The sequence below is a fragment of the Trachypithecus francoisi genome, unplaced genomic scaffold, assembly GCF_009764315.1.
Source record: "Trachypithecus francoisi isolate TF-2019V2 unplaced genomic scaffold, Tfra_2.0 Lachesis_group15, whole genome shotgun sequence".
Classification (NCBI taxonomy): domain Eukaryota; kingdom Metazoa; phylum Chordata; class Mammalia; order Primates; family Cercopithecidae; genus Trachypithecus; species Trachypithecus francoisi.
In genome coordinates this window covers 32,966,219-32,989,981 of record NW_022681460.1, presented here as the reverse complement: position 1 = coordinate 32,989,981, position 23,763 = coordinate 32,966,219, and the positions used below count along the sequence as shown (strand labels likewise).

The window sequence follows — 23,763 nt, the reverse complement described above, 5'->3', positions numbered from 1 at the left end:
AGTCCCAGACCACAACCCTCAAAAACACCTCCACACAGCAGCTATTGCACCCTCCAGGCCCTGCTGAACCATTTAGAAGGACAGAGACCGCAGGGCAGCCTCGAAGAAGAAAGCACACCTGAGCTGGTGCCTGCTCTAGGATCTACAGGACACAGTGAGAGGGCGAGGGGGAAAGGGAAACAGTGAGGTCAGGCGAAGTGGAAGAGAAAGGAGTTGCTTTAGAATTTTGAAGCTGATTAACCTGAGGGCCATGTGGCCATTTTTCTGAGCACCACATGCATTTACAGCCTGGAACTCACTTTGTAACATCCACTTGTCAGTTTACCTGAACATCCCTGAGTTCTTTTTCATGCCAGGTGGTGCTCACTGCAGTTAGGCAGCTAAAAGCAGGCCCCAAGGCTTGTCAATTCCTGGGACTGCTCAGAGCCCCATCCCCTTCAAGTCCACCCCAATGGCCCCAGGGGCTGTGGTTCCAGGAGAGATCCCCCCTCTTCCAGAGTGTGCTGGGCCTGGGGGTCTGCAGGGGTTTAGTACACATCCCAATCTGGAAAGGGGTGGGAACCACTTTAGAAAGCAGTGTTACAACTCAACTTACATTGTTAACAATGGTCGTATCTGCTCCGGCTTCCAGTAAGATTTTGGCCACCTTCTTGTGATTTAGGGCAGCAGCAACGTGAAGTGCTGTGTCTCCAGCCTGGAATTGATTAGAAGGCCTGCTGAACCTCATCTGCTCATGGCCTACAGCCCCCAGCTTTTCATCCCCTGGCCTAGGTGTGGCTCTTCAAAGTCAAACTGAGATTTGCCTGAGACTGAAATGGGGCCCTTTGTTAAAGCGTTATGAGGCTCTACTCAAAGAGATCTTGGAACTAAGTGATCTCGGCACCAATATCACCTTTATTTCTGAGTGGGGACACCTGAAATCACACAGCAGGATTAAACACAGGGGCAAAGGAATGCTGGCCTGGGGTTGTTGAGAACGATGGGACCCGAAGCCTCACAGAGACAGGAAGACAGGCCTGGGGCAGGCAGGCTAGTCATTCCACTTTTGACCCTGTTCCTTTACCCAGAGAGGTCAGAGGTCAGAAAACTGCTTGGTGTCCGAGTGCCGGATTGAGCAGGAGAAGCTGTGAAGACAGCAACTTCTGCAAGCACTGGAGAGGTGACAGGCCAGCCTGCAGCTACAGCAGGAAGATCTGAAGGGGTCACTGGGACTCAATCCATCTGCAGCTCGGGATATAGCTTTGTGCGGGTGGAAATACCAAGAACCAGTGTTCACTCAAGACCAGCTGTTTTCTTCATCTTACAGATAGCCTATAAATAAACGTTCACATTATCTTTATACAAGAAATATGCTTTCACAAAATCAATTATGAAAGGAGGATAAAGACAACTGTAGCTTAGTGGGCCAATTCCAAATGCAAATGCTGTCATTTCCAAACAATGATATAAATAAACCAGACAAACATAGGAGAAGTGAAACAATTCATTCTTTCTCCTGTCAAGTGATCAGGCAAAGCGCCTGATACTTTTTTCCTGGGTAGCATGAAAATTCAGCCATCTTTGTGAGGGGTAGGAAATATTTTATTTCATTTCTGAGTCACCTAGCTGTGCGTATTGAAGGGAAGCTCTGCACAGTGCTTTTCCCTTGGCTGAATATTGGAATAAGCTTCAGAGCGTTAAAAAATGCTGATGTCTGGGTCCCACTCCCAGATATTCTGAATTCATTGGTCTGCCATGTGGGCTGGGCAGGGGGACTTTTTAAAGCTCTCAGGTGCCATGACATGCTGCCAAGGTTGAAACGCACTGGTTGGTTGGGGCTATGCAGGGTCATCTGATGACCTAGTACCCCACTGGGGAGGCTGTGGAGTGACAGACTTAGCTACTTGATTAGGTCAGTGGTTCTCAATCCTGGCTGTACACTGAGACAGAGAGCTTTTTAAAAATACCATTGCCTGGACCTCATTCCCAAAGGTTCTGGCTCTTTCAAATGGGGTGGGATCCAGGAACAGTATTTTTAATTCCCCTGCTGAGTCTCATATGCAGCCAGGGTCAGAAACCACTGTTACATGGTATGTTTAATCTATACCACAATCTAATTTTTTTTTAGTTCAGATTTATGCACTCCAACAAAGAAAAGCCAAACAATGTACCCACAGGTATCAATAAATACCAAGACAATCTATTTTTCAAATCCAATGACTGCTGGAAATTGTGCACATTTCCAAGGAAGACAATAATATTCACAGCTTTATTTCAAAACATGGCACTCTCTACAGATTATGTGCCCAATTTTATGGAAATGAAAGACTATCAGCTCAAGCGTAAGTAAGTGGCAGTGCAAGGAACAGAACTCAGGGAGTCCTAAGACTTCTAATTCCTATGCTTGCTTGGTGGTTTTTTTTTTTTTTTTTTTTTCCTTTAAAGAGACGGGGTCTTTCTGTTGCCCAGATTGGTGGGCAACAGAAGTGGCAAGATCATGGCTCACCACAGCTTCAAACTCCTGGGCTCAAACAATCCTCTCACTTCAGCCTCCTGAGTAGCTGGGACTACAGGCACATGCCACTCTGCCTAATTTTTATTTTTTAAATTAATTAACTTATTATTTATTTGTTTTGAGACAGAGTCTTGCTCTGTTGCCCAGGCTGTAGTACAATGGCATGATCTTGGCTCACTGCAACCTCTGCTTCCTGGGTTCAGGTAATTCTCCTGCCTCAGTTTCCTGAGTAGCTGGGATTACAGGTGCATACCACCACGCCCGGCTAATTTTTGTATTTTTGGTAGAGACAGGGTTTCACCATGTTGGCCAGGCCAGTCTTAAACTCCTGAGCTCGAAGTGATCTGCCCACCTTGGCCTCCCAAAGTGCTGGGATTACAGGCATGAGCTACCATGGCTGGACAAATTTTTTAAAATTTTTTTGTAGAGACAGGGTCTTGCTATGTTGTCCAGGCTGGTCTTGAACTCCTAGCCTCAAGTGATCCTGCCTCGGCTTCCCAAAGTACTGGGATGTGAGCCACTGCATCTGGCCTCCCTTGCTTCTTTACTAAATCACATTCTTCCTTGTGAGTTTTCTTTTTAAAATTATATTATAAAACAAAGCCTGCCCCAGGATCTCCAGAAAATGTTCAATATGCAAATGTGGTGATATGCACAGGAATTATAAGGGCACACTTTCTCTAGGAGGCCAGATAAGCCAGGGCCACTAGAACTCAGTGGGACACCCACGCAAAGCCCATTGCTGGCTGAGTCCCAGACAGGTGACATGGCAGCACTTCCCAGCAGCCTCTGCTCCCATTTGCACTAACACACCTGTCCGGTAGCCTTGTGGGAAGGGTGCTGGCAGCCATGAAGAGGATACATGCACTGACCTGGTTCTTTTCATGGACAGAACAGAAAGCACTGAGGAGGAGCCTAATGATGGACAAGTGATTATAGCGCGCAGCAACGTGCAAACAGGTGTCTCCTGCCTGCGGACAAAAATCAAACTCTAAGCACAATCTGAGCAGTTACAAAACAAAATAGAGACAAGTAGAAAGAAAATGCTATTTAAAAGCTGGCAGACTATCATATGCTCTTTAGGGGATCATAAGCAGCTCTTTTAACAGACACTCCATCCCAAGGCTCGCCGTCCTTTGCTGCTACAGGCAGCCCTGCCCCCGTTCTGCCTGTGCAGAACAACCACATGGTCACGGAATCACTGCTTTCATGTTTATGAAACTAGACATCTGCTCCCCATGAGACCTTCGCAAGAGCTAAGGGAGGCTTTGCTTACCCAGTGCTTGAGGAGGATCCAGGGACCCTACTCCCTACAGCCCAAAAGGTCGGTAGCACACTGACTTAAGACCAACAGCCCCTCCCAGCACAGATCCCTCACGGATGAAAGGACAGGGCAGCAGGGGGGTTGTCAAATCTTAAGATCACATGTGCCCCCTGAAGTTCAAGGAGTATCCCACTACAGTTGGACCCCAATATCCTATACGGAGCTATGTAGTGGGGGAGCTGATAAGGAAGCAATCGCTGGGAGCAAAAAAAGGGTATGAAGAAAAACTCAGGGGCAGGATGCTCAGTAAGCACAACAGGCAGAACCCTGTTTCCAGAAAGACAATAAAGAACTGGAGACAAAAAGCTGCCTGCAGTGTTCTCTTGCTGTTTCCATTCTAGCTCTGCCTGGAGAACGCTGGCCACTCGGCATACTTTTCTCCCCTGCATTAAGACGGAACCAAGCTCAAAGCTGAGGTTCAGAGCATTAGATGAGTCTACCCCAAACAGGGAGACCCTCAGCTGAGGACACTTTAGAAAGGAGCCTCAGATTTATTGATTTATTTATTTATTTATTTATTTATTTATTTAGCCAATGTGGCTAAGGCAGGGGATTTATAAAGGAAACACAGTTTCTTTGTGAAGAAGCGATACCCACGTGACCCTTCCAGTCAGCTCATCCCAACGCCTCGGTAATCAATAGGACCTGCTCACTGTAGATGCTGGCCATGGGGCATCAGAGGACCTCCCCTGTAAATGGCACCAGCTCATCTTTGCTGATAATAGTACAACACTCTATGTGGGTAGAGACGTTCTTAAAACATTAACTGGTTTCCTAGTCTGTAATTGGCCAGACACGTGCTGTAAGAAATGATAAACCAAAGATGAGGCATGAAGGGAAAAGGATGGGAGAAAAGCAGTATTTCCAAGTCTTTTGATTCCTCCTCTCATGTGCCTGAATGACCCCTTAGAAAATTGCCAAAAAAAGAACACTTTAGAGATAGTCCCCAAATACTTTTTACATTTTAATTTCTAGATGTTAAGGTTCAAGTATGCTCATGAAGTTATTTTCTGAAGTGACACAAGAAAGAGCATGAGAATCTGGTTTTGTTCACCCACATTATTTTTGAGGTCAGCGCGGGACCCGGCCAGCAGGAGGATGCGCGTGCTCTGGGAGTGGCTGTTCTGGCAGGCCAGGTGCAGAGCCGTGTTCCCCGCCTTGGAGAGAGGCAGAGAGAAGGAGGACATATTAGCAACATGCTTCCGCACAGACCTGCACGCTTTGCAGAGGGGCAGTACTTATTTGGGGGAAAAGGCAACACTCACATTCTCTGCCTCTTGCCCGATGGTTTCGGTGGGGATGCTTCAGAGCTAAGAACATTTAATTTGGAGTCCAAATGAGCAGAAGAGTCCTATTTGTCATAAAACCTTGGTTCCAAGTCCTGGCTCTGCCACTTACTAGTTAAAAGCCGGTCTCTTCAAATGCTCAAATCCCTTACCTGGGAAATGGAGCATGACCCACATCCTAAAACTATGGGGATTTGGGCCGGGCGCGGTGGCTCAAGCCTGTAATCCCAGCACTTTGGGAGGCCGAGGCGGGCGAATCACGAGGTCAGGAGATCGAGACCCTCCTGGCTAACACGGTGAAACCCCGTCTCTACTAAAAATACAAAAAACTAGCCGGGCGCGGTGGCGGGCGCCTGTGGTCCCAGCTACTCGGAGGCTGAGGCGGGAGAATGGCGGGAACCTGGGAGGCGGAGCTTGCAGTGAGCCGAGATCGCGCCACTGCACTCCAGCCTGGGCGACAGAGCGAGACTCCGTCTCAAAAAAAAAAAAAAAAAAAAACTATGGGGATTGACTCAGAATGTCTAGGAAGGCGTTTTCTTAACATGCAATGCTGGAAACATGCACAGCACTCAATTCCTGTCAGATGACTTCCTGCCCCACACGAGAAATAGCTGTGGTTACAATCCCTGCCAATGGTGGGCTAAGTAAAGGTAAAACTAGCCACTTCCTGGAAGGGCAGGCTAATGCAACTGAGATTTAACTTGTAAGCCTTTCTCAAGTCACCCATTCTTGTATTTTTCTTGAAACATCAAAATTTTAACTATGGACAGCAGGCCCCGCCTTTCAGGTAGTACAGTTGCATCTATCACTTAGGACACAGATTGAGACCCTCTTGCTTTTTGGGTCCCTCTTGTTTTTGAGAGCCTCAACACACCACATCACAATGACAACCAAGGGTCAGAATAAGGTCCATAGCAATACTGCAGGAAAAAATTGTAGGACATGAACAGAACTTTTGAGCCCATGGGAGTAAGGCACCTGAGGCTGCTGATAACCCCTAGAAAAGTAACAAGAAAACAAGGCTGTGTGACAGGTGACATTGTGTCATCCAAGAGCTTGCAAGCACTCAGGAGGTTAAACACAGAAGTTCTGCGTTGGTTCTGCTGAGCTTCAGTGCTGGGTCAGGCTTGCAGGCACGTGGGCTCAGAGCATTACACTGCCTGCTCATTGCTTCTCCCTCACCTAGTTCACTCCCCTCTGCATCTCACAGTACTGGCTGCCGATACTCCAGGATATTAGATTCCCGATCTTTTAAAAAGAGAAATGAGTTTAAAAAAAAAAAAAAAACAGAGGAATACTGGATGCGGCCAGTTTACTTATCCCCCTTCTCTTTACCTTAGCTCCAACCAGCCTGGGTGGACCTTTTGTCTCGCTTTTACCTCCAGGAACAGGGAGGATTACAGGCCTGAGGTTCTAGCAGGCTTGCTGGTTCTCAACCTTGACTGCACAATAGAATCACCTGGGGAAGCTTTCAACCAGCCCTGTGCACAGCCACAACCATTCTAAAGGCTCTGATATAAGTGGCCTTGGGGGTGGGTGTCCAGCATCCCCATTTTAGTACTGAAAGTCCCACATTCTGGGAAACCCCTTAGCCCAGGGCAAACTGGGACAGTCTGTTACCCCAGGACTGGTCTTCAGGGTTTTGAGTTTTTTTTCTTTTTTGTTTGTTTACAGTTCCCCAGGAGGGTCTAACATGCAGCCAGGTGGAGAACCACTGCTAGCTTAGTTCTCAGCAACAAGGGGTCTGCCCAGGTTTTAAAAACCCTACTCTCAAGTTGTCTGCAAGTTATGGGCTTCATGGCAACCATTAAATACGTGCTGAATAAATGAGTGAAATGAAAGAAATCTGAGGCCTCTAGAAATAGATCATACCAAAGCTGACATTGCCAATAAGGAAATATCAATGATGTGGAAAAATATTTGCATCAAGAAAATTAAAAACCATAGGTCTGGATAAACAAATTGTGGTAGATCCACACAATGGAATACTCCTCAGCAATAAAGAGGCGTGAATCATTCCTCCATGTAATGACACGGAGGAATCTCAAAAACATTACGCTGAGTTTAAGAAGCCAAACACAGAAGGCTGCATACTGTATGATTCCATTTATATGACCTTTGTGAAAAAGCAAAACAGATCTGTGGTTGCCCGGGGCTGGGAGAGGGTGACTGGGGGCCTGCCACCAGAGGGTGCAAAGGAACTTTCTGGGGCAATGGAAGCATTCTATATGTTATGGTGGTGTCAAAACTCATAGAACAGCATGACTTCATACCTATATGTCAAAACCTGACATTAGAAAATGTGACCTAGGGTAGATACCTATGTAGTAGGTGTTTTTCCCCACCCTGAGTAGTGGGTACTGATTTCCCAGACAGGAATTGCTGTATTTGCTGAATAAGAAGGATCTTTCTACAAGCTACAGCTGGTACAAAATGTCCCTCCCTCTGGGACACATGAGTTTCCTGACCTGTCCTTCTGAAGCCATTTTATCTACACAGAAAGAATTTGCGGGTCAGGTGCAGTGGTTCACGCCTGTAATCCATCACCTTGGAAGGCCGAGGTGTGTGGATCACGAGTTCAAGAGATCAAGACCATCCTGGCCAAGATGGTGAAACCTCGTCTCTATCAAAAATACAAAAATTAGCTGGGCATGGTGGTGCGTGCCTGCAGTCTCAGCTACTTGGGAGGCTGAGGCAGGGGAATAGCTTGAACCCGGGAGGCAGAGGCTGCAGTGAGCTGAGATCGCACTCCAGCCTGGCAACAGAGCGAGACTGTCTCAAAAAACAAAAACAAAAACAAAAACAAAAAAACAAAAGACATGATTACAGGCTGGGATCGGTGGCTCACTCCTGTAATCCTAGCACTTTGGGAGGCCGAGGTGAGTGGATCACCTGAGGTCAGGATTTCAAAACCAGTCTGGCCAACATGGGGAAAACCTGTCTCTACTAAAAATACAAAAATTAGCTGAGCATGACGGCAGATGCCTGTAATCCCAGCTACTCGGGAGGTTGAGGCAGGAGAATTGCTTGAACCTGGGAGGCAGAGGTTGCAGTGAGCCAAGATCGAGCCATTGCACTCCAGCCTCCAGCCTGGGTGACAAAAGTGAAACTCTTGTCTCAAAAAAAAAAAAAAAGAAAAAAGTGATTACACACTATCAACTCCTGTCCCAAACCATGTGCATTTTGAAGAAATGGGCAGCCACCCGCCTCCTGAGCAGTGAGCGAGGCACTACCGGCGATATTACTGTACGTAGCTTGCTGCTCTCCCTCAAGCTCTTGATCCATGAAGGAACCATGAAAAACATGAACCAGGAAACAACAGCACAAAGCTGCATGCGGTGCCAAGGGAGAGCTGCAGAAGCAGCCCGGCGGGTCTTCGGGGAGGGAGGGGGCCTGGGGCCAGGTTGGAGGTCTACAGGCAGGAATGAGAAGCAGGCCAATGAGTCCCACTCTGAGGGCACAGGAGGCGCTCTAGGGGAGAGGAGGCAGGAGGAGCTCCAGAGGTGGGCTGGGAGAGGTTTATAGACAGTTTCGGGCAGGAGCTTTATGGGAAGGTCGCTGAGCAGAGGAAGAGCAGGATGAAAGGAGGGACTAGACTTGAACCTGCCAATCTGCTTGAGGCTTCTGAAATAATCCAGGGAATGCTTAAGAATGAGCATGGAAAGAGGAACAGGCGTGAGACTTGAAGATGTCCTAAGATGTGATTAGGGACTGGAGAGGGGAGACGGATGAAAATGAGGAAGGCATGGCTTGCTTAACTATGCTCCCTAATAAACCAATGGAAAGGTAGTGAGAGCCAGGAGATTTCACCGGAGGGCAAAGCCACTGAGGTGGGTTCTCTTGCTCCCACAGAGATTACATGCACAAAGGAGTTTCAGGCTATCATTTCTATTTCCTGCAGCATGCAAGGTCTGGAGAAGTCACTTCATTGACAGGGTATATTTCTATAGGTTGATTTGCCTGGCATTGCTGTTGAAGATCTTGTATGTAGATGTGTGTATGTCATAAGCTAGAGATACTATGGTTTCAGATTTGACTTGACCATGAAATTGTGTGTGTGTGTATAATGTGTGTTCATATATATATACACACACACATACATATATATAGTGTGTATGTGTGTGTATTAGGGAGGGTACTTACTGCTGCCCATGGTCCCCAGGCTACTGCCACCCAGAACCCCATCCTAGCTCACCTGATTCATTATCCCACCACTATTAGCTGAAGGGGCCACCCTGTGATGTGGCAGTGTATTCTGGGAAATTCTCGGGCCCCTTTAAACCCCTGCTACAGACCCAACCTGGCCATCCAGAGCTCTTCCTCTGCTCAGCGACCTTCCCATAAAGCTCCTGCCCGAAACTGTCTATAAGCCTCTCCCAGGCCACCTCTGGAGCCCCTCCTGGCTCCTTTTCCCTAGAGCGCCTTTTATGACCCATCTTACCTCAACTGCAAATATCTCCAGAGTACTGACAATGCTTATTTTTTAAATAAAATATATCTCTTGGCATGGGCGTGGTGGCTCATGCCTGTAATCCCAGCACTTTGGGAGGCCGAGGCAAGCTGATCACGAGGTCAGGAGTTCGAGACCAGCCTGGCCAACGCGGTGAAACCCTGTCTCTACTAAGAATACAAAAATTATCTGGGTGTGGTGACACATGCCTATAATCCCAGCTACTCAAGAGGCTGAGGCAGGAGAATTGCTTGAACTCAGGAAGCGGAGGTTGTAATAAGCCGAGACTGCGCCATTGCACTCCAGCCTGGGTGAAAGAGCGAGATTTTGCCTCAAAAAAAAAAAGAAAAAGAAAAAGTCTCTTCTCCCAATTATAAAAGAAATAATAGGTTCATTTTGGAAAATTTGGGAAAGGTACAAAAATAAAAATCAATCTTAGCCTCAATTCCCAGAGACAACCACTGTTAATATTCTGATGATATCCTTCTGTGCTTAAATTTTTAAGTACACAAATTTATACTAAGCACTGGGACATGTACTATATATGATCTTATATCTCTTTGTCATGTTCTTTAACAATGGAAAGCATTATCTTCAAAACTATGATTTTTAATATTAATTATATTCCACGGTATGAATGAACCATAATTCTAAGTCTCCCTCCCCATATTTAAAAAATATAACTACTGCTATCATGAGCATCTTTGTTGGTAAAATTTTACTGGTTTTATTGCTTTTTCTTTTCCATATTTCATTTCAATAGCAGGTTTTATTACCTTTTCAGGATGGAGTCCAAGAAGGGTAGGTATCAAGTAAAAAGGACCTTTTTTTTTTTTTTGAGACAGAGTCTAACTCTGTCACCCAAACTGGAGTACAGTGACACGATCTCAGCTCACTGCAACCTCCACCTACCGGATTCAAGTGATTCTTGTGTCTCAGCCTCCCGAGTAGCTGGGATGACAGGCATGCACCACCACACCCAGCTAATTTTTTGTATTTTTAATAGAAACGGGGTTTTACCACGTTGGCCAGGCTGGTCTTGAATGCCTGATCGCAAGTGATCCACCTGCCTCAGCCTCCTAAAGGTTTGGGATTACAGGTATAAGCCACTGCACCTGGCCAATAAAGGACCTCCCCCCACCCCCACCCTCCCTGCGACAGTCTCTCACTCTGTGCCCAGGCTGCAGTGCAGTGGTGCGATCTCGGCTCACTGTAACCTCCACCTCCTGGGTTCAAGAGATTCTCCTGCCTCAGCCTCCCAAGTGGCTGGGACTATAGGCATGAGCCACCATTCCCGGATAAGTGTTGTATTTTTATTAGAGATGGGGTTTCACCATGTTGGCCAGGTTTATCTCAAACTCTGGATCTCAGGTGATCCACCCAAAGTGCTGTGAGTATAGGCATGAACCACCATGCTCGGCCAAAAAAGGACCATTTTTAAGGCTCCTGATTTGTTTTGGCAAATTGTCTCCCAAAGATGGCTGCTCATATCACACTTTCCAAGCAGCATCTAGGGGAGCCCACTTTACTAATTTTGAGTATTAGCATTTTAAAGTTCTTTTGCTGGTATTTTTTAATGTCAACTCCATTGCTGTATTTTTTGAATACAAAAAAAATATGGGACAGTAATCGCATGTAGATTCCCAGCAGCCGTCAGGGCACTCTCACATGAGCAGGGTTTTGGCGCTGTTGGTGGACTTGCTCCTGACCTGGAATATCAATCAGCTTCTAGCCTTTTCTGCAAATAAAACTTCTGGGTCGAATGGACCTTCAGGTTCCTCGTGCCCCTTTGGGCTCTCACTCTTCTCACTGGAAGAAGGCTCTCACAGGGGGAGAAACCCACAGCTATCCTCACCTGTGAATGAGGCATTCTAGCACCTGCCAGGCCTCACCTTGTTCTTGGCAAGCACGTTGGCTCCTGCTTTAACGAGCAGCTTGGCTGACTGGCTGAAACCATGCCAGGATGCTTCATGCAAGGCTGTATTCCCATCCTAAGAAAGACACACAGGTGGGAAAGGCACATTACCCAAGATCTAATTCTTCTCATTATGATCAATACATCACAGTGGATTTTTACGGAACACCAGAGGGCCTTTCTCAATTGGACTTTTTCATCTGAGCCACAGACTACAGAAGATGATTTGAATGGTCAGTTTCTCCATTATCCCAGAAATGATACATAATAAGAACCATTCTAGATGCACAGAAATGAATCCATGACAAACCATGGATGATTATTCATAAAGCATTAGGGGTTAAGTCTCTCTAGTAATCCCAGTTGAGAAAGGCTCCAGGCCCCATCCATAGCTCTCATTTAACAGAAAGCATCATCGCGATGGCATGCCATCTATTTCTTCCCACCTCTACCACCCTTGGAGTCTGCTCTGCTCCTGGCATCAGAGAGAACCCTGCAAAGCTCAGCTTCGTAAGATGCAGGGGCCTGATAGATTGCCCAACCTTTTTTCACTGAAACTTAATCTCACCCACCAAAAGCCTCAGGGCCCCAAACAAATAATGCACAGGGACTAAGGAAACAGTGATTTGGAAATAAACCAGTATCCTCAATGTGTGGCTTTTATTTTTTGAGACAGTCTCATTCTGTCACCTAGAGTGGAGTGCAGTGGTGCGATCTCGGCTCACTGCCACCTCTGCCTCTGGAGTTCAAGCGATTCTCCTGCCTTAGCCTCCCAAGTAGCTGGAATTACAGGCATGCACCACTAAGCCTTGCTAATTTTTATATTTTTTAGTAGAGACAGGGTTTTACCATGTTGGCGAGGCTGGTCTTGAACTCCTCACCTCAAGTGATCCACTTGGTTTCCCACAGTGCTGGGATTACAGGCGTGAGCCACCGCACCTGGCCTAATGTGTGCCTTTTACATAAAAATCATTTAATGGACATAGCTCATATTTGCTTAGCTTACTATTTTACACAAGTATCATTAAGTGCAATGAATTGAGTGGGGTGGGGGCGGGAAGGCAAGAGTTCCAGGGAGGGAGGAGCCTGGAGAGGGAAAGGTGCAGGGCAATCAGCAGGGGTCAGCGCAGGTGCATTCTCCAATTACATCCAGGCTCTGGCTTCAGCTTTAACTCAACCACATCCATGCCCCTGGAAACAGCTAAAAATAAAGGCCTAACACAGGTGACATCCACAAGGGAAAGTCTAGGGTCTCAAAGGCCAGGGGATGGGGTGGTTGCTGGGAACTGTATTGGCGATGTGTGGATTGACTGGATTGGCAGTAGGACTGACTGTAGAAGGAGGAAGCCAAAGGAAAGGGGGGATGCAGGGCGCAGGGGGCACAGGGTATGGGGCTTCTGGGTGCTGGCAATGAGTTGCTTCTTGAGCTGCGTGCTCACACAGGTGTGTTCTGCTAGTGAAATTCAACAAGCTGTACCTTATTTGTCCACTTTTCTGTATGTATATTATACTTTAATGAAAAGTTATTTTTAAAAAGTAAAGCAGAGTTCTTCCCAGCATGGCCTCTTATGGCCTCTTAAAAAAAAAAAAGTAAGCAGAGGCTGAATTGTACTTAATTGTGAAGTTTTGTGTTTTAAGATTGTTTGAAAATTTAAAAACATTAGGTTAATATGTAAGAAGTCATTAGGATGCCTTAAAGAATCAATTTTGCTTTTTTCTTTTTTTTTTGAGATGAAGTTTCCCTCTTGTTGCCCAAGCTGGAGTGCAATGGCACAATCTTGGCTCACTGCAACCTCCGCCTCCTTGATTCAAGTGGTTCTCCTGCCTCAGCCTCCCAATTAGCTGGGTTTACAGGTGTGTGCCACCACGCCTGGCTAATTTTTTGTATTTTTAGTAGAAACGGGGTTTTACCACGTTAGCCAGGCTGTTCTCGAACTCCTGACCTCAGGTGATCTGCCTGCCTTGGCCTCCCAAAGTGCTGGGATTACAGGCGTGAGTCACTGCGCCTGGCCAATTTTGCTATCTATCTTGTTTATTTATTTATTATTTATTTAGAGACAAGATCTCACTCTGTCGTCCAGGCTGGAATGCAGTAACGTGATCATGGCTCACTGCAGCTTCAACTTCCTGGGCTCAGCAATCCTCCCATCTGAGATTCCTGAGTAGCTGGGACTACAGGTGTGCACTACCACGCCTTGCTAATATATATTTTTTTAATTTTTAAATTATTTATGGAGACAGTGGTTATGTTGACTAGGCTGGTCTTGGAAGTCCTGGCCTCAAGCAATCCTCCCACCTCAGCCTCCCAAAGTGCTAGGATTACAGCCATGAGCCACTGCGTTTGGCCCAATTGAGCTTACATTTTTTTCCTGCAATACAGTTTAAAGAGATTAACTTGCTCACTTATCTAAGAAAGTAAAGAGAAAGTCTGGGGGCACATCCCTTGCCCCCACCGCCACCCAGGCCTACACAGGTCCTTATTTCTAGATTTTTTTCTTTACCATTTAAGATTTATGTGGTTGTCACTGATGCCATAGAACAAGAAAAAGATTTTTAAAAAATACAATTGGCAGCTGGGCACAGTGGCTCATGCCAGCACTTTGGGAGGATGAGGTGGGAGGAGCGCTTGAGCCCAGAAGTTCCAGGTGAAGTGAGCTATGATCATGCCATTGCACTCCAGTCTGTGCAACAGAGTGAGACCCTCTCTCAAAAAAAAAAATTACAATTGGCTGGGATACTGTTTCTTTTTTTTTTTTTTTTTTTTTTGAGGCGGAGTCTCGCTTTGTCGCCCGGACTGGAGTGCAGTGGCCGGATCTCAGCTCACTGCAAGCTCCGCCTCCCGGGTTTACGCCATTCTCCTGCCTCAGCCTCCCAAGTGGCTGGGACTACAGGCGCCTGCCACCTCGCCCGGCTAGTTTTTGTATTTTTAGTAGAGACGGGGTTTCACCGTGTTAGCCAGGATGGTCTCGATCTCCTGACCTCGTGATCCGCCCGTCTCGGCCTCCCAAAGTGCTGGGATTACAGGCTTGAGCCACCGCGCCCGGCCGGGATACTGTTTCAAAGGAATTTTGGGCTGATTTAATCATGTTAAATCATAAGTGGTAAGACAAGAATTATAGTATCTTGAGGACTCAAAAGTTTCCAGAGTGGGCTCCTCCAGCTCCCTCGAGCCACTAGCTTCCCTCGCCTTGAAGAGTAAGCAAGCTGTGTCCACTCACCTTGTCTTGTCTGTCCAGGGCACACCCCTCATGGATGAGTGCCGCGATGATCTCTGTGTTCCCGACCACTGTGGCCCGGTGCAAGGCGGTCTGGTCCCCCTGCAAAATGACACAAAGGCAGGAACAGCAGTCAACTCCCCTGCACCCGCCGCTTGCACTACTCACTTGACACTTGGACACAAGGGCCCCTCCCATCCCCACACAGAGCAGAGTGGTTATTCGCAGAAGGGCTTGGTTACCACAGGCAAGGCGGGCTTTGTGGTCTTGTTAGTAGACAACGCACGCTGGCAGAGCAGTTTGGTCCATAAACTAAGAGGGGGACCTTAAGCCAACAGCAAGAATAGCCCTCGGCCACAAAGGCAACCTCAGAATGAGGGTCAGGCTCTCTCCTGCCATCCAGGGGACGTGACTATCACAGGTGTGAAGAGTGGGTGTGAGGGCAGGTGTGTGCTATGCAATTAAAGCAGCAATGCCTGCCGAGTTCCCAGTTTGCAGGGGGACCACTGCCAGTTAGCAGCACTCATGATTTGATGACAGGCGAGTCATTTGTTCATTGACTTGTACTAGTCAAGAGCAATGCAGGGGTTTGCCCTATTTCATCTGAGGACTCCAGGGACTGCAGCTATCACTGCATATTTCTAAGAAGCCTCTTCAGAGATTTCATGCCAACATCCTCACTGATTTATGCTGCACTCTGAGCCCTTTTCTCTGTGATCAGATTCCTGGGATTGCCGGCCGTTGTTCTCCTTTAGGCACCAAAGGGAACTTGACTCTTCCTAATTGCAGTTGAGTGAAGGATGAAACACTCCCAGAGGTAAACAGGTCAAGACTGTAACAGGAGAGTTCTGAAGTCTCTAAGAGCACCCTTTATCTCTGACAGGTCCTCAGGAAGCTAAGTTGAGGTAAACCAAGCTGAGCCTGTGGTCCAGCCTTGAAAGGGAGGATGGGTGGGCAGTGAGGAAATGCTCTGGTGGAAAGCAATGAGCACGAGACAAGGGGTCATTAGGCCTGGGCTGTGCACGGCTTGCTAGAAGCCTGTCTCCCTGCTGGACCTCACGTGTGTCACCCTGGATGATCCCCAGGGTCCCTCCGTTCCCTTCTTGGATACTATGATTTGGTTGGTCAGAGTTTTGTGAAGTTTCCTGGCAGAGCACCAGAGGGGCAAAGGAAACATTCTGGGGCATCCCTGGTGCTTGGCCCAAGAGAGGACAGAGGTCATCATAAGATAAAACAGATTTCTTATTTTTTATTTTTTTTTGAGACGGAGTCTCGCTCTGTCGCCCAAGCTGGAGTGCAGTGGCCAGATCTCAGCTCACTGCAAGCTCCGCCTCCCGGGTTCATGCCATTCTCCTGCCTCAGCCTCCCGAGTAGCTGGGACTACAGGCGCCCGCCACCTCGCCCGGCTAGTTTTTTGTACTTTTTAGTAGAGACGGGATTTCACCGTTTTAGCCAGGATGGTCTCGATCTCCTGACCTCGTGATCCGCCCGCCTCGGCCTCCCAAAGTGCTGGGATTACAGGCTTGAGCCACCGCGCCCGGCTAAAACAGATTTTTTAAAAGAAGGATGCACTGCTACCTATTAACAACCTTAACGAAATACTGGTTTTACTTATTAAACTCCCCGGATCTATAACAAACGATAATGCACACTAAAAACATGTAATCTGTAACAAAGTTCTAAAGATAGATGGTGGTGATGGTTGCACAACAATGTGAGTATAATTAATGCCACTGAACCGTATATGTAAATATGTTCAGATGGTAAATTTAATGCTATGTATATTTTATTACAATAAAAAATCCTAGTTAAAACTCAAAATTGCTTTCTTAAAATTAAAAAAGTCTCCCTTTAAAAATCCATGAGAGGATTTTTCTCTTTTAACTTTTCTTTTTATACTTTTTAATATTTTCCAGCTTTTTATATTTAACACAGATAACTTTTAGCATCAGGAAAAACCACTATTTATTAGAAGTCTGAGCAGAAACAATACCCCAGTAACAGGACTGTCCCTGTCACACACTCTTCCCACTGTTCATTTGTGGAAGGTAAGGAATTTCTGCAGTGAGGGGGTCAGGACACTGAGGACAGGTTACTGTCCTCAGCACTGCCACCACCGACCCTCACCCTTCAGCATCCTAAACTATTATTCCCGTTATCAGTTAGGCTCAGGCTGGTTTTCTTCTCATCCACCTTCCCAGACCCTTTATTCAAAGAGAACCCTTGCTGTGGTTAAAAGAAGAATGTGGCCGCTGGGTCAGTGGCTGCAGGAGGTAGGCTGTGCCATTTGTGCTATCTACCTCAGACCTATTACAAATAGTTCTAGACAAGGAAACTTGTAATCTTATGAGACACTGCCCAAGTCTCAACTTGTTGTTTTTGTTTTGAGACAGAGTCGCACCGTCGCCCAGGCTGGAGTGCAGTGGCGCCATCTTGGTTCATTGCAACCTCTGCCTCCCAGGTTCAAGCAATTCTTCTGCCTCAGCCTCCAGAGTAGCTGGGATTACAGACACTTGCCACCATGCCTAATTGTTTTTGTATTTTTAGTAGAGATGAGGTTTCACCATGTTGGCCAGGCTGGACTTGAACTCCTGGCCTCAAGTGATCTGCCCACCTCGGCCTCCCAAAGTGTTGGGATCATAGGCATGAGCCACTGTGCCTGGCCCCAAGTCTCAACTTTTTAAAATTTCCATAAGATTTCCAAGACGGCCGGGCGCGGTGGCTCAAGCCTGTAATCCCAGCACTTTGGGAGGCCGAGACAGGCGGATCACGAGGTCAAGAGATCGAGACCATCCTGGCTAACACGGTGAAACCCTGTCTCTACTAAAAAATACAAAAAACTAGCCAGGCGAGGTGGCGGGCGCCTGTAGTCCCAGCTACTCGGGAGGCTGAGGCAGGAGAATGGCGTGAACCCGGGAGGCGGAGCTTGCAGTGAGCGGAGATCCCGCCATTGCACTCCAGCCTGGGCAACAGAGTGAGACTCCGTCTCAAAAAAAAAAAAAAAAAAAAAAAAAGGTTTTCAAGACTTCCCATTTCCCTTTCAGAAAGGTGATGGAGTTTCCCAAAATAGGCCTCTGGTGCAATTGATGATTACTGACCTGCTAAGAAAGGCGGTGCGCTTCTTAGCAAGAACCCACGCGACTGCAGCTCACGCTTTCAGGGTAGTACTGACTTGGTTAGATTTCCACTTCTTACAGGCTTTTAAATATAACCACAAACTACCTACATTCTAGTGCTCTTTGGACCAATACAAACAACCTTTTTCCAGGACAAAACTTACCATTCTGTATTGTTCATAAAGTGTGAGCAACAAGCCCTGAGCATATGAGTCATGTTAGCCACTCTTGCTGTACAAATTACTTCACGGAGGGCCTTTACTGGATGACAGGGCACAGTCTAACCTAAGCCTTGGTTTAGGTCAAATGTTTTTATCATGTTTCACAAGCTACCCTCTAAATTATGAGTTGAGGCATCTTTGGAGCCAGAATGGCACCGAAGTATTTATCACTTGCTTTCATCATCAATCTACTCTATTTGCTGCCTTTGAGAAAATTTTCCTTTGTGAAACTCTAGCTCAATGCAAGCAACTCAATCTAACTTTCAGTTTGGACCTTACGAGGAAATTACCAGACTAGCAAGACTCAAGGAGATCTAATGACTTGTGTGAGGTTGCGGAGAGAACACAAATTGTACTAAGCTGCTGGCACAGGTCCTGCACACCCCTTCCTCTTTTGAAAGGACACCAGACCTTTTGGCTGTCCTGCCTGTCTCCAGGCCATAGCTCCCCCTCCCGCCGTCCTCTCAGACAGAGACCTCACTGAGAGCCCAGGTCAGATAAACACCGCTGTCAGCCCAGGCTCGGTCGGACTCTTCCTACCCAAAGTGGCTATCCTTGGCCGGACTGCTACTGTGCTGACACTAGCCGGAATGGTTCTGGAGGACTGAGCAATAGCCTTCTCAGGCTTTGAAAAACCCGCTCTTCTCAAGTCACCAAGATGAGAATTAAAGGCTCTGAGGTGAGGGACATGAAACATGTAAACAATGGTTGCCTTGTGGGGGCGGAGCAAGATGGCCGAATAGGAACAGCTCCAGTCTCCAACTCCCAGCGCGAGTGACACAGAAGACCGGTGATTTCTGCATTTTCAACTGAGGTACTGGGGTCATCTCACTGGGGAGTGCTGGACAATCGGTGCTGGTCAGTTGCTGCAGCCTGACCAGCGTGAGCTGAAGCAGGGCGAGGCATCGCCTCACCTGGGAAGCGCAAGGGGGAAGGGAATCTCTTTTCCTAGCCAGGGGAACTGAGACACACAACACCTGGAAAATCGGGTAACTCCCACCCAATACTGCACTTTAAGCAAACGGGCACACCAGGAGAATATATCCAACACCTGGCTGGGAGGGTCCCACGCCCACGGAGCCTCCCTCATTGCTAACACAGCAGTCTGCGATCTAACCACAAGGCAGCAGCGAGGCTCGGGGAGAGGCGCCCGCCATTGCTGAGGCTTAAGTAGGTAAACAAAGCCACTGGGAAGCTCGAACTGGGTGGAGCTCACAGCAGCTTAAGGAAACCTGCCTGTCTGTAGACTCCACCTCTGGGGACAGGCACAGTTAACAACAACAATAACAAAAGCAGCAGAAACCTTTGCAGACGCAAACGACTCTGTCTGACAGCTTTGAAGAGAGCAGTGGATCTCCAACAGGGAGGTGAGATCTGAGAAGGGACAGACTGCCTGCTCAAGTGGGTCCCTGACCCCTGAGTAGCCTAACTGGGAGACATCCCCCACTAGGGGCAGTCTGACACCCCACACCTCACAGGGTGGAGTACACCCCTGAGAGGAAGCTTCCAAAGGAAGAATCAGACAGGTACACTCGCTGTTCAGCAATATTCTATCTTCGGCAACCTCTGCTGCTGATACCCAGGCAAACAGGGTCTGGAGTGGACCTCAAGCAATCTCCAACAGACCTACAGCTGAGGGTCCTGACTGTTAGAAGGAAAACTATCAAACAGGAAGGACACCTATACCAAAACCCCATCAGTACATCACCATCATCAAAGACCAGAGGCAGATAAAACCACAAAGATGGGGAAGAAGCAGGGCAGAAAAGCTGGAAATTCAAAAAATAAGAGCGCATCTCCCCCTGCAAAGGAGAGCAGCCCATCGCCAGCAACGGATCAAAGCTGGTCAGAGAATGACTTTGACAAGATGAGAGAAGAAGGCTTCAGTCCATCAAAATTCTCAGAGCTAAAGGAGGAATTATGTACCCAGTGCAAAGAAACTAAAAATCTTGAAAAAAGAGTGGAAGAATTGACAGCTAGACTACTTAATGCAGAGAAGGTCATAAACGAAATGACAGAGATGAAAACCATGACATGAGAAATATGTGACAAATGCACAAGCTTCAGTAACCGACTCGATCAACTGGAAGAAAGAGTATCAGCGATTGAGGAGCAAATGAATGAAATGAAGTGAGAAGAGAAACCAAAAGAAAAAAGAAGAAAAATAAATGAACAAAGCCTGCAAGAAGTATGAGATTATGTAAAAAGACCAAATCTATGTCTGATTGGGGTGCCTGAAAGTGAGGGGGAAAATGGAACCAAGTTGGAAAACACTCTGCAGGATATCATCCAGGAGAACTTCCCCAACCTAGTAGGGCAGGCCAACATTCAAATTCAGGAAATACAGAGAACGCCACAAAGATACTCCTCCAGAAGAGCAACTCCAAGACACATAATTGCCAGATTCACCAAAGTTGAAATGAAGGAAAGAATCTTAAGGGCGGCCAGAGAGAAAGGTCGGGTTACCCACAAAGGGAAGCCCATCAGACTAACAGCAGATCTCTTGGCAGAAACTCTACAAGCCAGAAGAGAGTGGGGCCAATATTCAACATTCTTAAAGAAAAGAATTTTAAACCCAGAATTTCATATCCAGCCAAACTAAGTTTCATAAGTGAAGGAGAAATAAAATCCTTTACAGATAAGCAAATGCTTAGAGATTTTGTCACCACCAGGTCTGCCTTACAAGAGACCCTGAAGGAAGCCCTAAACATGGATAGGAACAACTGGTACCAGCCATTGCAAAAACATGCCAAAATGTAAAGACCATCAAGGCTAGGAAGAAACTGCATCAACTAATGAGCAAAATAACCAGTTAATATCATAATGGCAGGATCAAGTTCACACATAACAATATTAACCTAAATGTAAATGGACTAAATGCTCCAATAAAAGACACAGACTGGCAAACTGGATAAAGAGTCAAGACCCATCAGTCTGCTGTATTCAGGAGACCCATCTCACATGCAGAGACATACATAGGCTCAAAATAAAGGATGGAGGAAGATCTACCAAGCAAATGGAGAACAAAAAAAAGCAGGGGTTGCAATCCTAGTCTCTGATAAAACAGACTTTAAACCATCAAAGATCAAAAGAGACAAAGAAGGACATTACATAATGGTAAAGGGATCAATTCAACAGGAAGAGCTAACTCTCCTAAATATATATGCACCCAATACAGGAGCACCCAGATTCATAAAGCAAGTCCTTAGAGACTTACAAAGAGACTTAGACTCCCATACAATAATAATGGGAGACTTCAACACTCCACTGTCAACATTAGACAGATCAACGAGACAGAAAGTTAACAAGGATATCCAGGAATTGAACTCATCTCTGCACCAAGCGGACCTAATAGACATCTATAGAACTCTCCACCCAAAATCAACAGAATATACATTCTTCTCAGCACCACATCGCACTTATTCCAAAATTGACCACATAATTGGAAGTAAAGCACTCCTCAGCAAATGTAAAAGAACAGAAATTATAACAAACTGTCTCTCAGACCACAGTGCAATCAAACTAGAACTCAGGACTAAGAAACTCAATCAAAACCGCTCAACTACATGGAAACTGAACAACCTGCTCCTGAATGACTACTGGGTACATAATGAAATGAAGGCAGAAATAAAGATGTTCTTTGAAACCAATGAGAACAAAGATACAACATACCAGAATCTCTGGGACACATTTAAAGCAGTGTGTAGAGGGAAATTTATAGCACTAAATGCCCACAAGAGAAAGCAGGAAAGGTCTAAAATTCACACTCTTTAACATCACAATTAAAAGAACTAGAGAAGCAAGAGCAAACACATTCAAAAGCTAGCAGAAGGCAAGAAATAACTAAGATCAGAGCAGAACTGAAGGAGATAGAGACACAAAAAACCCTCCAAAAAATCAATGAATCCAGGAGTTCGTTTTTTGAAAAGATCAACAAAATTGACAGACCACTAGCAAGACTAATAAAGAAGAAAAGAGAGAGGAATCAAATAGACGCAATAAAAAATGATAAAGGGGATATCACCACCGACCCCACAGAAATACAAACTACCATCAGAGAATACTATAAACACCTCTACGCAAATCAACTAGAAAATCTAGAAGAAATGGATAATTTCCTGGACACTTACACTCTCCCAAGACTAAACCAGGAAGAAGTTGAATCCCTGAATAGACCAACAGCAGGCTCTGAAATTGAGGCAATAATTAATAGCCTACCAACCAAAAAAAGTCCAGGACCAGATGGATTCACAGCTGAATTCTACCAGAGGTACCAGGAGGAGCTGGTACCATTCCTTCTGAAACTATTCCAATCAATAGAAAAAGAGGGAATCCTCCCTAACTCATTTTATGAGTCCAACATCATCCTGATACCAAAGCCTGGCAGAGACACAACAAAAAGAGAATTTTAGACCAATATCCCTGATGAACATCGATGCAAAAATCCTCAATAAAATACTGGCAAACCGGATTCAGCAGCACATCAAAAAGCTTATCCACCATGATCAAGTGGGCTTCATCCCTGGGATGCAAGGCTGGTTCAACATTTGCAAATCAATAAACGTAATCCAGCATATAAACAGAACCAAAGACAAGAACCACATGATTATCTCAATAGATGCAGAAAAGGCCTTTGACAAAATTCAACAGCCCTTCATGATAAAAACGCTCAATAAATTCAGTATTGATGCAACATATCTCAAAATAATAAGAGCTATTTATGACAAACCCACAGCTAATATCATACTGAATGGGCAAAAACTGGAAAAATTCCCTTTGAAAACTGGCACAAGACAGGGATGCCCTCTCTCACCACTCCTGTTCAACATAGTGTTGGAAGTTCTGGCTAGGGCAATCAGGCAAGAGAAAGAAATCAAGGGTATTCAGTTAGGAAAAGAAAAGTCAAATTGTCCCTGTTTGCAGATGACATGATTGTACATTTAGAAAACCCCATTGTCTCAGCCCAAAATCTCCTTAAGCTGATAAGCAACTTCAGCAAAGTCTCAGGATACAAAATTAATGTGCAAAAATCACAAGCATTCTTATACACCAGTAACAGACAAACAGAGAGCCAAATCATGAATGAACTTCCATTCACAATTGCTTCAAAGAGAATCAATACCTAGGAATCCAACTTACAAGGGATGTGAAGGACCTCTTCAAGGAGAAATACAAACCACTGCTCAGTGAAATCAAAGAGGACACAAACAAATGGAAGAACATACCATGCTCATGGATAGGAAGAATCAATATCGTGAAAATGGTCATACTGCCCAAGGTTATTTATAGATTCAATGCCATCCCCATCAAGCTACCAATGAGTTTCTTCACAGAATTGGAAAAAACTGCTTTAAAGTTCATATGGAACCAAAAAAGAGCCCGCATTGCCAAGACAATCCTAAGTCAAAATGACAAAGCTGGAGGTGTCACGCTACCTGACTTCAAACTATACAACAAGGCTACAGTAACCAAAACAGCATGGTACTGGTACCAAAACAGAGATCTAGACCAATGGAACAGAACAGAGTCCTCAGAAATAATACCACACATCTACAGCCATCTGATCTTTGACAAACCTGAGAGAAACAAGAAATGGGGAAAGGATTCCCTATTTAATAAATGGTGCTGGGAAAATTGGCTAGCCATAAGTAGAAAGCTGAAACTGGATCCTTTCCTTACTCCTTATATGAAGATTAATTCAAGATGGATTAGAGACTTAGATGTTAGACCTAATACCATAAA

General features: G+C 45.9%; 1 protein-coding gene across 18 annotated transcripts in view; it reads right to left on the bottom strand.

Moving 5' to 3' along the window:
• Window positions 1–23,763, bottom strand: part of ANKRD6 (ankyrin repeat domain 6) — a 221,244-nt gene that overhangs the window by 16,949 nt on the left and 180,532 nt on the right. For 12 of the 18 annotated variants that reach the window (XM_033234598.1, XM_033234612.1, XM_033234611.1 and 9 more), the window contains 5 exons: window positions 14,688–14,786; window positions 11,447–11,545; window positions 4,877–4,975; window positions 3,367–3,465; window positions 596–694 (listed from right to left, as the gene is read on the bottom strand). In XM_033234598.1, the coding sequence (XP_033090489.1) occupies window positions 596–694; window positions 3,367–3,465; window positions 4,877–4,975; window positions 11,447–11,545; window positions 14,688–14,786 (495 nt within the window). The remainder of the gene's footprint in view (window positions 1–595; window positions 695–3,366; window positions 3,466–4,876; window positions 4,976–11,446; window positions 11,546–14,687; window positions 14,787–23,763) is intronic. The other 6 variants (XM_033234610.1, XM_033234604.1, XM_033234614.1 and 3 more) reach the window with 4 other exon arrangements.